The sequence below is a fragment of the Passer domesticus genome, chromosome 7 (assembly GCF_036417665.1).
Source record: "Passer domesticus isolate bPasDom1 chromosome 7, bPasDom1.hap1, whole genome shotgun sequence".
Lineage (NCBI taxonomy): Eukaryota > Metazoa > Chordata > Aves > Passeriformes > Passeridae > Passer > Passer domesticus.
The window spans coordinates 40903610-40920061 of NC_087480.1; the positions used below are offsets into that span (position 1 = coordinate 40903610).

A 16452-nucleotide genomic window follows, 5' to 3' on the forward strand; every position below is an offset into this window, starting at 1 on the left:
CGGTCATTTTACACATGACAGCACATCAACTGTGTAAACCTTGCTGGAACAGGAGATTGCCTATGACTAGCTGCTGTGAAATGGAAACGATTTGTCTGTGTCTACATGGACTGAAAATCATGGCTACTGTTTGCTAGTCATTTCTCAAACTTCTTTTCTAATTTGGTGTAATTTTGTAGTAATTTTTGGAAACAAGGCGTTAAAGGAGCTCACAGTGCAGGTGTGTGTCAGATCCCCACTTCATCAGTGCCTCCCATTATACTGAATGGGCTTCACCTTGAGAGCACAGATCATATTGTATTTTCACAACTTCAGTAGAATTATATTCCAAGGGAAATCTGTGCTCCTGCAGAGGGAAGTATTACCCAAGGTTGCTTAGGGTAACAGAAATGAGCTGTAGCTGATGTGATTTCTGGACAACCTGTGGATTCAGGTACCATTTAGGATAACTGGTATAGAGTTTGAGCCCTTGGGTTCCTGTGCTTTCAGGGTAACTGTATAGAAAGTAGATGTGCTAGCCTGGCCCTTGCACCATAGCAATTTTGTAAATAATGATTATGCCTGTTCTCATTTTTCAGATTTAACAAAGCTATATAAAGTTTGTGGTGTAGTTAAATTTTAGTATAATCATTTAAGTATGGCTTTTAAGCATGGTTTTGTACAAGTTAACTACATTTTGCTTTAAACTAGCATAGAAAAATTGAAAATACTTTGACCTATTCTTTTTGACCAAAATCAAATGTTCCTGTATGGTCCATAACCTGACCACTCTATGTGTCACAAGAAAAACAGAAAAGTTCCATTTTAGTTTTTTGTGATATTCTATTTCATGTGACTTGAAGTACAGTAAAGGTTAGGAAAAACAGACCTTATGCAACATAACATCCAAGTACAGAACATTTTATAAGACAAAAGGAACAAAGACTCCCACTGAAAACCTGCTGGTGTCAAATAATCATTTATTTTGCTGTTGTTGACTTGTCCCTGCCTAAATGACAGGGACTTAGCTGTGGGAAACAATATTGCAACAAATGCTTGTGCAACCCTGTATAATTCCTGTCACATCAAAAGCCTGTGTGGAATTGTGTGCTTTTGGCTCCAGTGCTCTTTTTTTCTCACACATACAGAAACAATACATGAGGAAGTATTTATACTTATATCAAGAAAGAAGGCTACTTTGCTTTGCATACACAGCACATCAATGAATCTTAAACTGCAGGTCTGAAGTTTGGGTGAATTTCAGGGCTGATGTCAAATATTGTGCTCAAGAGCTTTTTCATCATGCCCTCCATGTTCCTGTGGTAGCTGCTTGTGAGGTTTCGGATGGCTTCTGTTGTTTGCTCTTCTATTTTGGCAGAGAGGTTACCTTGGGAGCCCATTACCTGAAAAGCAGAAGACCTCTGAGCAAAATGATAGAGTACATATAACCATGTTTATTGTACTTTTCTTCATCATGTAGCACAAGCATAACATAAACACATCATACAGCTTCTGAACAGTGAGGGTTTGATCTGGGTTCAAATGTAAGCATAAAAACAGGATTAAAGGCAACTCATATGCTCATTAGCAATGGGAATCTCCCTATGTAATGAAAGTTTACCAGCTCGCTGTGGGAAAAACATTGTGTATGTTTTGTCTTTTATATGGCTCATTTTAATTTGTTTTCTATTTTAATGACTAGGCAGCTAAGTTCTATCACTGTGTGCCTTCGTTTGGCCTCACTGAGAATGCCTGTGAGTGCAGCTAAGGCCCAAACATGGAAAAGCCTTCCTGAAAATACATAATTACAGTTTCAGAGTACTTGAAATGTCTTCAGCAGTTAGTGATGTATAACCCTCAACAGGCCTCAGACAAGGTCTTTTAATGTTACATTTTCTTATCTGGCGAAATACCAGACAGCTTCTGGCACAGTTAATATCAGGACATTCGCTTAGAATTTAATTGACTCTAGACTCACTGAACATTTTAGCAAGGTTATGTTATAAACAGATGCACACATTCCAAATCTGTGACTTTGCTCCCTCCTCCCCCACTGCCCCAACATCTCTTGAATTCTTCCCTTATGGAAAAGTCCTTCTGATACCAGCAGAGAAATTGGTTTCCAGCTAAAGAATTCCATGTGGAGAGAAGAAGACATTTCTGCATGCTTGCAGAGTAAGAAAGGAATAAGTAACGTATTGTTCTTGTTCCTGCCATGGCTCTCTGGGGTGGACTAGCAGGTGGAGCTAACCTGTGGTGTATTAGTGGGGTACCTAGAGCATGACCAGAAACAAGGAAGGGGTTGTTAACCCTATTTTTTGTGTGGTTTCAGCCCAACTTAGTCCTTAAAAGAAGGAAAAGCATATTTTGCATAGACTACCTTCCCTGTTCCATTTATCAATACTTGGCAACGTAGTAAGACATTTGTCCATAATCCACATGTAAACCATTTTTCAGTTTGGAAGAAATGTAGGTTGTAGACGTAATAATAAGTATTGGGAAAAGATTACAGCTTTCTATAATAACTATTTTTAGCCGACATTTTATTTTAACTTTTAGACAAGTTGCAAGTGTTGCGTGTGGGAAAAGTTGTACAGCTTAGACCAGATTTATGGAACTGAATTTTTCCACTGGGGAAAGTAACTTTCTAGAGATCCCAGATGGTTGCATGTTATCTAGCCACTAAATACTTTTGAAAAGCCTCAAGAAAAGTATTATAATTTTAAGAAGAGCCTCTGCAGACCTGCTTTCTCGGCTCATGATAATGTAATTTGAGATAGTAAACTCTTACTCTTCTGTTTTTCCCTCTCTTCTTCAGCTTCTGAATTTGAGGACCTTTTTCTTGCAGAATGCAGGCAATGCTCTGCTTAGTTTATGATTTCTGCTGACCTTGAAGGTTTTTCTCTTATTTTTCCCATACAGGTTTTATGCTAGTGTCATTTCAAAGCTGCTAAAATATTACATTGGCTCAGAAGCCACAAAATTCAGAACTAGGCTGCACATCTCCAGAGTTAGGTGACCTCAGATAATGAGTGAAAAAGCAAAATTGGTTTGAGATCCAGGCAAAAAATTTTGTGTGTTTTGAAAAAAGATTTTGCATATTGTCATTCTAACCTCAATCTTTATTCTTCTGTTGCTCTTCTTAATTCTGGATGGATATGAAGCCTCTCATAGTATGAGAAAATTTGCTCCTGTTTGAATATGAGCAATACAAAGTAGGAGGAAGAATGGCATTAGACGAGACTGTGACAGAGAATTAAAAATACTTGTGTCCAAATACTTGAGAAAGTAAACTGAACTGGGCATCAGAGCTCCCTCTGCACTGGCTTTGCTGGAGCTCCTGACTGCCTCCAGACACAGGTTAACAGTGATGGCTTTTGTCTGGGTAGGTGAATGTTTGACATAAGGGGGTCAGGGAATGTGGAGGGGACTCCAGCAATCTTGTAGAGCATGCTGTCATTTGAGGAGCAATATGTGCTCTGTCCTGCTCCTGTGAAACCTCCCATTGACAAATAGTGGCCTTTCCCTGCAGCTTTCATTTGGTTGTGGTGAAAAAATGGAGTTCACAAAAAAGTAACATCTTTACTCTTCTGCTATCAAGACCTAGAATAAGAAGTCTGGCTTGACTGAAAAGGTGGACAAATTTTAGAGGTCTTTATACTTTATTTTGGTGTCAGTAAACAACTTAAACTGTACATTTGAGACATTTCTACCTGGCCTGCCTGTGTGACAGTGCGTCTGGGGGTTGGCACAGTGTGATACCAATATTTTTGTGTGTATTGATATTCCTAAGGGTTGTGAGCCCTGCTGGAAAATGTTTTATGTGAAGTGTGACTGAAATGACAGGTTGGTAAAAAAGATTTTGTTCGACCTCTTTGGCTTTTTCTTTTCTTTTTGTGTCTGCTTTTGCACAAGTACTTTCCTTGTCTTTGCAGGATACAACCTGAGGGAAAAAAACAAGACCAAGAATGTAGGAGGAAGGTCACCTGGTAAAAAGAGAATGGTTTGTGAATTTCATGGAAATACTAGAGAAAAATGCAAGCTGCCATAAATGTATAAAACAGCTTTATTTAAATATGAAAATATTGAGCCAGACCACTTTTACTACAGAAACAGTGAAAAACTCCAAACTATTAGTGACTTCAGTTGACAAAGGATGCAGTCTTATATGTAATGGAAAGAGGCAGCTGAAGTGGAGCAGAAATGGAAAGAAACATTTTAAACTTTTGCTTTTACTGACACATCCACCTTACTGAATCCTCCAGTTTCAGGACAGGAAGTAGGTCTGCCTGTGGTTATAGAAAAAGGACCCAAAAGTATTTTTCCTTAAAGGACATACATCTTCAAAGCCTAAGTGTGAACCAAATATGGAATCTGGACCATTTTAGTGGGGAATGTTCACAATTTTTTCTACAAATGCATTCAAAGTCTGTGAAAAAGTCCAAATGAAGCATATAGATGCTGTAGATGACACCCCTCTGTTTAATCAGTATGACCAAACTGGTGTGCAGGAGTCTCCAGGTAATACTCTTGGAAACAATTTGATTTACCATTGAGCAGTTTGGTAAGACAAAAGAACACATGCAGGTTTCTTACTTACATTTGTTTCCTTGTTTCTAAATTCCTTCTCCCTCTGTAGTCTGTAGTGGTCTATCTCGGCTGTGGCTTCTTCCTTGGCCTGCTTCAGCCTTTTACCCTTTCCTGGAGGGGGAAGAAAGAGGCATTTATTTCATACATCCCTGTATCCCCACAGATGAATCTCTCCAAATCAGAGATATTTCAGCTGGCATAGTAGAACACTGACTTTGCTGAAAGCCTTGTCCATCGGATTTACACAAGAATGCTCAGAAGAGATGAAGTCATTGACTTAGAACACTTTTTGACTGCTAGCCAGTCATGCAAGTACCCCTCTTTTGAGACCAACTTCCTGTGCAGAAGCACACATCAAGTGAAGAGCTTCTTGGTTTGCTGACAACAGAAGTCTTTCTGCAAGTAGACATCTTCCCGCAACACAAATGCATTTTTTTTTCTAATCACAGCTTGGTGTTTAAATAAATATCTATCTTTTCTTCATCAGCAATAGTAGCAGCCAGATAACAGATTTTAGTTGTCATGGATGGGAAAAGACGTTATTCTGTAAGATTTCCTGCATTGATTGGTTGCCAGAATCCCTTCATCCCACACCAACTGGATTCTGCTTAGAGCTGGCAGATATCCAAAATAATGCAAGATGTCTTAACCACTACCAAACTGAGTTGCAACTTTCAGGCTTTGTCCTTTCCTCCCGCATCCTCTTCTACTAACCTTTCTTAAATGCAGAGGTGAGTGACTAAGATAAGGAGGTCAATTCTTTGTCAATGCACAGAAAACATGAAAGGGATTAATTTTTTTTTCTTTTAATTTTAAACAAGGTGATCTGTAAGGTGACATTTTAGCGTGTAGTGGAAACTAGAGCCTTCCTCCTCACCAGGCTTGATTACATACCTAATTTTGTTTGCTGTGAATAGTTTGTTTTAGGTAAAATGCTATGGGCTTGTCAAATTAAGAGCATGTAAGTCACTGCAGGACTGGACATAAGGACCTCTCTGGATCTAGTAGGGTTGTCATGTAAAGAATAAGAGTAAATGGTTTGATGGAAATTTGGTGTTTAAGGTTGTACATGAAGAAACCCTCTGGGCTTCTCTGTCATTTATAAAGTCAGTAAAGTTGCATGGATCTCCTCAGGATTCTGCGACACTACCTTGTGAGGAAACAGTCCATTTAGAAAAGCAATTTTCTAAATGTAAACCTCTTGCATGGATTGTTGGTATGCTATACTTGAGACACCTGGGCTGGTGCTGATTTTTGGGGTCTCTTTATGCTGTACAGCTAGAATTTTAGGAGCAGGGGGAATAAGGTTGCTCTCTTTTCTTAACAGGGCTGAAAAATTGTTTCTTATCAGTGGCTGAAAAATTGCTTAGTTGCTTAAATTAGGATATCACAAGAACGTGAGAGTGGCGGCCTAGGCAGCTGAAAGAGCCATGTTGATCTCTTGTGGCACACTGATTTATTTACTTACAGTAACAACCTATTTAACACCACTATTTCCTTTCCTGAAATCCTAGGAAACATTCTCTGCCTAGGCTAGGAAGATGAAAGATTTCTCGTTTTCTTTCTCCAAGCTGTTACACTGGTTTGGTTACATCTGAGCTGGGCTTCTCCAGCCTTATCAGGTGTGTCATATAGAAACTTGCTCCCACTGAGCATGGCATAATGAGGAAGCTGACGCTTGAGAGGAAGATTGCTTTTAATACACCTGAGATTCAGCAAAAGCCTGGGTAAAAAAATGGATTCAGCAGGAAATGACTTCTCCAGCTGAATGCTCTTTCCAAAATAATTATCTGCAGATGGGTGAGTAGAAGCAGAGAGATGCACAAAATGGGAATTACTTTTAAGTCTTGATTTCTGGACTACTGGCTTATTGTGGAACCTTGGGAGTGGCATGCACACAGGCTTTTAACAGGAAGGAGCAACCTACTGAGGAACTAGATAGCTTTATTGACTCCCAGTCCATCAGTGCAGGGCTCTCGTGTGTGGGAAATTATATTTATCAGAGTCCTTCTCCCACTGAACCACTGTGCTTATGTATAAACGGGAGAGAGGCTGTTTTAAACCTAGTGGGTACTTTTCCAGAGTTTGTATTTTTTTGAACAAGGCTGATTTCCCCCAGCTTCTGCCACTCACTGTATGAAGTGTTGGGACTAGGATGAGTGAACTGACAGATCTGTGTGAGAGCCTGACATAAGTCTGGACAACAAAATTTGGAACCAGGTTCAGGTCTGTATTTTGAAGTTTCCCTTATTCTCCTCTCCAAATTTGGAGCTGATCAGCCTTTTGTAGAGTTTCCACTCTGTAGGAGTGGAGCTGGGGGGTGATTCTCTGGAGCTGGCAGTCAGGGGGAGTGACTACGATGAAGCTTTGCCAATTTCACCAGCTGAGGAACTGGATCTCTATGGCAAATTAAATTATTTCAAAATCAGTGGGATTTTAATTTCAAATTCCATCTGGGGGGCCATCTGTAGTAAATATGTTGCATATTTGGCCAGCAGATAGATAAATATATCCATTTAAAATGCAGAAAATTGAAAGAGATTAACTACAAAACAACAGTTCAGTTGCCTCTGACAATGTAGATAGTGAACCAAAGAGTATATGTATACATACGTGTCAGCTCTTGACAGTGCTCTGGAGCAAGCACAATACATAGGGTGTCACTGTAGAGTGGCAGCCATTTCATTTTTCCATGATGCCTCCAGGATTGGCACAGCAGGAACCTGCTGCTTCCTATTTAATTAAGTGGAAAAGCTGTGAGTAAATTACTGCTAGTCCAACAACGTTGTGGACAGAATCGGCAACTGCCAACATATGCGACGGTGCATATGCTGCACCTGATTAAGTTAAGCAGAAACTAGAGCTTAACCTGCTGTTCCACTAGGGACAAACCAAAATTAATTAATCAGTCTGTTGTTAACCACTTGTCTGCTACTGTAGTTGTACAATACAGGACTGCCTTTTCAAAGCCTTACTGATCTGCTGGGCTGGTTCTCTGCAGAGCACAGCCAAGCTAAAATCAACCCTTACACACTGAAGGGTGGTGGAGCGCTGAAATTCAGCCAAAATCATGCAAAAAGAGGGCAAGAAGTGCAGGAGGATGGGAAAACCAGCCCGGTCCTATGACATTTCCTCAGGATCAGAGGTGAGGTACAGAAAGCCCCAAATTTGAAGAGATTTTTGCCACAAAGGTCATGCTGTGGGGACAAGGATTACTGCTGGCCCTCTGTTCCTCCTTCCATCCTTGAAGATGGAGAGCAGCAAAGCAGCTGTGCTATGCCTGGTTTCCTTGTCCACAGCCTATAATTTTTTAGGCATTGAGTTAAATTGGCCAAATTTTAAAAAACTTGCTGTGACCAGTCAGCACTGTGGAGGATTTTCTTGCCTAACATGGGAAGGTGTTATTAGCATGGAGAAAGGCTGTATTCTTCTTTATTTAGGTATTTTTGTGATGTTCATGAAACACTTTGCTCTGGTTAGATCCATAAGAACTGATGTCTTTTAAGCTGTTGGAGTTTTTTAGATCTTGGAAGAAAGGCAGTAGAAGGCAAAAATTTTGCATTCTAATTTGTTCAAACACTAAGTTATCTTACTTTCCAAAAACTGCAATGCTAAAATTGGAGTTTTGTTTTCAAACATATCATCTAGGCTTCTAGCTGAATTTCTGCATAGAAATCAAGTCATTTGAAGAAGTTGCCAAAAATTAATCATATTTTCTTAAAATAGAACCATTTCAGTTGTCTTTGCTAAATTGTCTGGAAAATGGGATTTGGGGATGTGCAATGTGAGAAAACTATTTTGTACTTTTAATAAAATAGAATAGAGGCAAGCTGAGCATTATGTATAGCTTTCTCAGTAGATAAAATATGTCTTGGATATTGTCCAAGAAGAGCGCCATGGATATAATTCTGTTTACAATATCTTATTTTGATTAACATTTGGTTTTAATCTGATTTTCTATGATCTTTCATCAGAGTTTTCTTTTTATTAGGCATGAGAAATTCAAGGGAAGATATAAAAATCTAGAGGAGAATGAGTTTTGCTAAGCCCAGTGTTCACGACACATTTGTTTCCCTTATTTTACCCAAAAGGATTTTCAGGAATTGATGGCTTGGCGCTGACAATGCTCAGTTATTTCTGGGATCCAAATTGTGCTTAAAGTAAAAATGATAGATAAAGCAGCACCATGTTCAAATGGTCAGAGGATTGCAGACTGGTTTGGCTTGTGTTTAATCAATCTAATTTCAGCCTTGCATGTGTTCATTTAATTAATTATTTAAAACATTAACAATTTTTCAGGTATAAATTATATCAGCTAGTGGTATCATGCCAGGCAAAATGGTATTGGGCAAGAAGTAAGAAAAAGCATGTACAGAGGAACTTTAGCATCATATTTTTGCTTTGTTTTGTGTGTATTAATATAATTTTATTTGCTAATTTTTTCAGTTACTTCAAATGGCTTTTGCATTACTAACAAGTGCACATATGTCAGCAAAACCTAGGCCCATTAACTGTTTATATACAGTATTATGTGTGTTCACACGACATTTTGATTGGTTATGTGAGTATCAACTGTAAACACTGAAGGATTTGCATTAGGGTAGTTTTGCTAGTCCCATTTCCTTGCAAATGCCTTTCCTGGTGTGTCCCAGGAACAAGCTGCCAGCTGATGTCCCAGTGTCAGCACAGCAGCCAGACCCATGGGTGCAGTGGTGTGTGCAATGCCTGCTTGGGGTGACAAAGGAGGTCACAGTGAGGCTTCAGTGCGTTCCCTGGCAGCCCAGAGCTGCAGAGTGCAGGCCCTGAGCAGCAGCTGCTGATCCCAGCTGGTGCCAGGTGGATCTGAGCTGGTGCCAGGTGGATCTGAGCTGGTGCCAGGTGGATCTGAGCTGCCCGTTCTGGGGTGAAGCAGCACCTCCCTCCTCGTTCCACCCAGCTGTGTGTGCACAGGGCAGCCAACTGCACTGCACAGATCTGTTGCATTTCATGTATTGTCTTTCAGCTTAGCTTTATGCTTAGAGACAAAATTTGCAATCCTTTGTTTTGATCTAACTGCAGAATCCATGTGGGGAAGAGACTGCTGAAGTAACCCCAACTTAGAATAGCCAGATTTGCCTCTAAAAGAATTTCTTTTGCCCTTGTCCCACAGTATTTAACTTATGGTGGCATAGTTATCTAAGGTGGTGTAGCGACAGTGCTATGGAGATACTTAAATTAGGGACTACATGGCATTTAAATTTTGCTTTGTAGCTTCATTGCAAACTTCTTGCAATGTTGAACAGAATGGTTGTCTAGGTAGAATTATGCTGGTAGATTACCTATAATGCTTGGTTTAGAACAAAATCCAGAATGGATTTGTTTAAACTGTTTGCCCTTGATTGACTAATTTTGGAAATTCTTGAGGTTTTTCATGGAATCACAGTGAACTGCTGAGGCTGGAAGGAGTCTATAGAATACACTCCCTGATGGAAGCAAGGGCAGCTTGACTGGGGCCATATCCAGTGGGTTTCGAATGCCTCTGAGAATGGAGATTCCCCAGCCTCTGGGCAGCCTGTTCCTCCCTTGCAGTCACTGGGTTGTTTTCTTACGTTTACATTTGTGTATTGAAATTTTAATTTTTCTTAATAATTTTTATAAATGCAAAAAGAAAGTGATCTTAAAAGTAATAGAAAAGAAAGCCATAGTGATGATATATTTTTATTCTGAATTATTTTGCTGAGAGAAAAATTCTTAATAGCTGTTTTTCTGTAGCTGGTTAATAACTCCTACTAGTGTGTTAGTGTTGAGAAAAACACTGGTAGTGGTTTAGTTCAAGCTTCTGACTCAGAGGGTCTGAAGACACTTTATCTGTAAGAAATCCTGTTCTTATCACAAGCACTCCAAGTGAGGCTGAGGTGGTGACAAGGTAGTGTGTTTTTTGCAGACTAGAGCAAATGCATCCATAACTGTATCTGGACTCTGCAAGACATTCGTCTTTGATTATCACTTTTACATTATAATTATTCTTTTCATTTTTGGAGTTCCTTAATTTATGAAGCTTCCTTTTTAATTGACCATTATAGAAAAAAATTAAAGTGATTCTTTTGATTTTAAAAAAACCCTACAAACGAAATTAAAGCAACCAAAAAAACACCAAAAACCCAAACCCAAATATAATCCACTTCAAGCTCAGGCCTGATTCTGCAGTCTGTGTTCAGGCCAAACTTCTTCTCCTTCCACCAAGGCTGTGCCTTTCCAGGTCGTGTGCTCTCTTGCTTTGAGGGAGCAGTGTATTTCCTCTGCTCTCTGAGGTAAAAAACATCCCTCCCAGAGCTCCTGGTCTGGCTGTGTAAGAGGTCAAAACACTACTTAAGTATCCCTTGCCTTCAGGTTTCTGCCTGAGAGAGTTCTTTTTTATGAAGATGGGAGGATTTGTTTTAATCTCTACTGTGTCTGCAAGGCACAGGCAGTGCCTGGGTGCTTAGGGAGGGGACTTGCCTTTCTACTTATTTGTGTGTGCTGCTGTACAAATTGACACCTCACACTAAAAATTAATATTAATGAGCACACAACAATGCTGATTCACATGTAAAAGGGATATGGAAGCTACACAAATTATTCTGTTTAGCTTCCATTCCTCCCTGGAAAAGAAAATATATTCCTTTAATTGTGCTCTTGCTCCACATGACATCACTGTCATCCATTTTCTTTGCATTCTGCTGCTGGTTTCTGAAGCAAGATCACTCCAGAAAACAGTATTAATGTTTCAGTGCTAGTGCAGGTCAATGACTCATGTGGTTGTACCTGCACTCAGGAGAATAATTACTTGTGCCATGTAATAAAACTTCTGTGAATGATCATTACAGTACTGAGAGTGCTCATGGTTTTACTGTGACTTTGATTACTATCAGGGTGCTGAAGTTTCCCCTTAGTTTTCATATAATTTTTTGAAGCCCAGCTTCAATGAGGAGACAAGTTACTGGATTTTGCAAGTAAAGAGGAACACTAAAAAAATCTTAGCAAATCCTATTGAGAAAAGTAAAAAGTTTGGAGTCTAGTCCTCCAGAGCAGGCAGCCAAAGGCATGTAAGATTTTAATTCGAACAGCAAGGCAGTAATGGCATTATCAGCATTGAGATAAAGGAAGAACAAATGCAGCTGACAGGATGAATATAACAAAGAAAACAGTTTTTAATGTAATAAGGCACGTGTACACGTAGGCACAAGCACACAGGGTTTTAAACAAACTCTGAATGTTCAGGCTTGAGTTAATGCCTGGCTGCAGTCAAGGCACAGCACTAGTGCATGTATACAGATGAAAGAATCTTTTTCTCTGAGCTACTGTAATTCTGAAGGGCTTGCACTTGAGAGGTACAATAAAACCAGGCCAACTACTTACTTTTCTTGGCTTCCTCCAGTTTGTCCTTGGCACGTTTTTCTGCCTGCAAAAGCTGCTGGATTCCCTGAGACTGGCTGGTCATGCTGCTTGCTGGGGCTGGTGAACTTCTGTGAAGACTGGAGCTCAGAGGGAGTTTTATACAGCTGCCAGGCTCTTCCTTGTGTTTTTTGTTCTGTGTGTTATTGCAACAAGCTTCCAGATTGTACCAACCCAGCTGGCTGTGCCTGGATTGCTGCTGGGCGCACAGGCCTGGGAGTGCAGTCAGGAAAACACAGCAGCAAGGCTGAAGGGAATGTCCTCCTCTCCTCAGGGTCACAGAGAACTTGAAGTCTCTGATTAACACATTGGGGCAAAAAAGAGCACTTCAAATGGCTTTTTATGGTATTTTAATGGGGATTTTCTCTCTTTTTTTGTAGGCTCTTATTTCTGAAGCAGAATACAGTTAATCTTGTCTAGAAACTGAGGGGGAAAAATATTTTCTTGGCATTTCCTTTAAATAAAACTTCCCCTCAAAGTGAAGAATCAACCTTAGTCAACAATTAATTTTGGTTGAACACCAAAAACTGCTTGTAGACTTCTATTTAATGTTACTTCTTAGCACAACTTATTAGGGTTTTCACTTAAAAAAAATATTCAATAGAAATTAATTCATTGGGGACTAAAGTTTAAAAAAGCATTTAGTGATTGAGGTATGCTCTGCCTTGTAATCTGCCATGATGGAGGTGAGTGGAGATGAGATGGAGTGAGAAACTCTGGGCTTAGCTCTAAGATCCAGACTCTTGCAAGGTATGAATGGTGGGCTAGGTTTTACTTTCAAGTCATAATGCACAAAACAGTCAAATGAATGCCTGTGCGTGGCTGTAAATGCACATCCCATTCCTACAGAAGGAAAGAAGGCTTTGTGAGCTACTGCATGAATAAGCAGCATGTTCATCTGAATCCTCATAAAAAAACCCCAAAAATCCCACCTGTTACAGGTTCTTCAGCCATTGCACAGGAGAGGGACGTCACATTGCATAATTAAGATAGATTTATTTTTTGCAAAAAAATACATCACAGCACGAGTAAAGTATATTTATTACAGGTTTTTGATAGAGCTCTGCCAGGACTGGAAATCATCTCCTGATATAAATGTTTTTTCCATGCTGCAATTTTATACACAGTTATATATTTATACATGTGATATGATTTCTGTCTATCTTATACATAAAATACATTTATATAAAAATTAATTGTTGCCCTCTGTTAATGGTTCTTATTCTAGGGCCCTTTACTTTCTGGGGCTTCCCAGGGCAGCTGTGTCATGCTGCTACATTGCTGTGCTAGGCTGTTGCCTGATTCTGATGAGGAAATATGTACTACAGGAAGTAGTCTATGAAGTAGGCTATGAAGTCTTTTTTTCTCCCTGCCAAATAGCTGTAGGTTTAAGAGAAAATGGAAGGAGAAGCCTCTTGCCTTATTATTGTCTTTGGCAGTGTTGTGAACAACAGCAGCACTGAGACCTGGAAAAGGAATTTGTTTTGTTTTCTGTTCTATTGTTTCTGTGCTAGTGCAAAGTCAAATTTCACTCAAGCCCCGCCTTTCCTACAGTGTATCAAACGCTGAGTTTATTTCTTCATCCAGAAGCTGCGTGAGATGCTTGCTCATCTCCAGCACTGAAACCAGAGGTTCACTCTAATGGTGGAACAGCAGACATGGCACTGTTTTTAGAAGATTTTAATGAATAACCTTGAAGTTTATTTTATTCAGCCACAGAAGTGATGATCAATTTCACAGAAAATGTGGAAACTGTAGAGTTAGGAAGCCATTTGCCACTGCGATTCAGCTACAAGTGGTATTACTGGCAAAGAAAAGCAGAAGTGGAAAATGAAAGTAAAAAATGAAGAGATCTGGTTTACTTGGGGCAGGAAACTCGAGCTCAGAACTTTAAAGCAGAAGTTACTTAAAAATTAAATAGGAAGTGGAAATGTCAGGCTCGTCTCAGACATCAAAAGTATATCCCTTTTCAGGCAAAGGGTCTCGTCAAGCAAATCTCACTGCAGTGAGAAATGTTACAAAACTACAGGCAAATTAAACTGCTTCAATTTCCGGACTTGGCTGGAAGCATTATGGGTGAGACCCTTTGAATTTTCAGAGCAGTTCTCAATACTATAATTATAGTATTTGGGCATCACTAATGAACTGAATTTTGATATTAACAATCAATTAATATTTCACAAAAATGGTTCTATATGATGAATTTTTAGGGGAAAAAGATACAGTCTTCAAGCAACTATAAGGTTCTTCCATTGTGAAAAAATTAATATATTCCTTAGGCAGATCATTTGAGCTGCATACGTCACAGTTCACACTTTTAATATTTTTCTGAATTAAAAAAAAGTTTCAATTTATAATTTTCCTTGTGGCTGGTTTCCATACAGTGGGGTGGCATGCCATGCTGGCCCTTATGGCATCAGGCAGGCACTAGTGCACATCTGCAGGGGAGAAGATGGTAATTTATTTTGGCTGATGCTTATACACATTTTGTTAGACTCCACACGAAGTACTGCCACTTAGAACTAAATTCAAAGCTTGTCTGATGATGTTGGTGATGACCTCAGACTATGCTGACATGGCACCTCTATGTATCCCACCTCATGGATAATTCATTAAAATAAAGTAGGTTAAGCCATGGACTGGCAAACAGGCTCCTACTTCATCACACAAACCAGTAAGAAACTTCTCTGTGTCGTAGTTGCTGACTTTCTTTCCAAGTCAGCTCCAGACTCATTTAATTAGAAAAGAGAAGCTGATGTGCTGACTGGTGATGGGGGCAAGAGAGGTGTTACCAAAGTGAGAAAGGGCAGAAAAAGGTTGTGGGGTTTTGTTTTTTTTTTTTTTTGAAGTCTCCTTTTTCTTCTCAGTATTTTGTCTATCTGTCTTGGCCTCCAGAATTTCCTGAGCCTCTTCTGGTTATCCCAACTGACAGAAAGGGAAAAATGGGCTCAGTTCTGGCATTCGTACTCCTTCAAAGCAAAGCAGTAGAACAAGAGCTCTTGAAGAGTGTTACAAGGGATAAGAGACCCTGCTGAGCTCTCCCTGCTGACCCACAGCTTGAACAGCAGAAACACTCTAAATCAGGCATTTTGAGTTTAGATGCAGGCTGCACAGCTGCTGTTTTATCTCTGCAGTGGGAAGGCCAGGGCCAATGGCTGAATTCACCCCAGGTAATTCAGATTATTTGGAAAAAATCTGTTTGCTGTAACTCAGATTGAGCCTTATCTAGCATGAGTTTACCACCTTCTCAATCCACCTACTATTGAGCAGTAAAGGTAGTGCTGTGGCATCCTTTTATTGTGGTTTAAGTGTGCACAGACTCTCCTGCAGGTAGGAGGGCAGCAGGCAGAGTTTCCACTGAAACGTGTTGAATGTGAAGGTCTCCCATGCATTGTCTCTGTGCCTGTACTTCCCAAGGCACACACTTGTTAAATATCTTTGGTTTTTTTTATAATTATGAACCAAATTCTTTCCAAATGAGCCACTGTGTGCCAAGTAGCTGCAGTTCAGGCTGCAGCTTCAAAGCAGCGACATTGATTCACTGATAAAACCTTTAAGATCAGTGTGTCAGGCAGGGCAGCTGCCTCGGGTGCTTTTATGGGTCTGTGTGCCTTTTGTTTCGTTGCTCTAGGAAGGTCTAAGTGAGGAAAAGCAGGGTGCACACCTGCATGGCTTCCTGCAGCATGGTGGGGACTGTTCCTCGTGAAAATGGAGCACCTTCTGATGCAGTAGGATCTGTCATGCTGAGAAAGAGAGATGGGCTTCTGTTAGCATCAACAGCAAATTTCTTTGTACACAAATTCATAAGTGTACAGTGAAAACCATCACACATATATGAAAATCCTGCCTTTTTCTCTCTGAATTTAAAACCCCTGTTTGCTTACATTAGAAAAAAAAGTTATGAACTTTGTACTGAAGTTGTAATTATGTCTGCAAGCTGAGATTCTTGCTGCAGCTATTTTCTGACACTGACAGTTTCACTCTGATGACATCACCGCAACTGACCTCAGCAGCCTGAATTTCACCCATCAGCCTGAAAAATATGGGAACAAAAATGTATGCAAAGATGAATAAATATTAAAATATTGCCAGAGGCAGCTTGCTGCCACACTGTCTGGGTAAGCTTACTGACTGCTGGCCAAGTCTGCAACACAGCCCCAGCTTCAGCTGGCATAGCACTCTGATGACCCTATATTGAACACATACTTTAAACCAGCTCATATTTTTTCCTAAATTTGGCCTGTGTCCTAATAGAATTTTTTTTTTTTTTTTGCAATATAGGGGGTTTCACATTCAGAGACAGCCAGTGTGAGTTGTATATTTAATTAATTTTCCTAAAGATCTCTTCAACATCCAAGAGAAAATTTAAGAATTAAAAAAGTGTCCTTTAAAAAAAAAAAATCTAACTACCCATGTGAAAATTCAGGTAAAGCAAATATTAATTTTAAAAAGTGCAAAAGAAAAAGCAGC

General features: G+C 39.7%; 1 protein-coding gene and 1 long non-coding RNA gene across 2 annotated transcripts in view; one reads left to right on the top strand and one right to left on the bottom strand.

The window, feature by feature from the left end:
• The window catches only part of LOC135304956 (uncharacterized), a 55956-nt gene extending 46889 nt beyond the window's left edge, over positions 1 to 9067 (top strand). The window contains exons 6-7 of the long non-coding RNA XR_010366206.1: positions 3915 to 6795; positions 7571 to 9067. This is a non-coding gene — a long non-coding RNA (uncharacterized LOC135304956). The remainder of the gene's footprint in view (positions 1 to 3914; positions 6796 to 7570) is intronic.
• Positions 943 to 12222, bottom strand: ATP6V1G3 (ATPase H+ transporting V1 subunit G3). Its single transcript, XM_064427949.1, has 3 exons — positions 11947 to 12222; positions 4580 to 4680; positions 943 to 1382 (listed from the first exon to the last, which is right to left on the bottom strand). Exons 1-3 carry the CDS (start codon positions 12026 to 12028, stop codon positions 1209 to 1211), a joined length of 357 nt encoding a protein of 118 aa, XP_064284019.1. The 5' UTR covers positions 12029 to 12222; the 3' UTR covers positions 943 to 1208.
• Positions 12223 to 16452: the final 4230 nt, after the last annotated feature.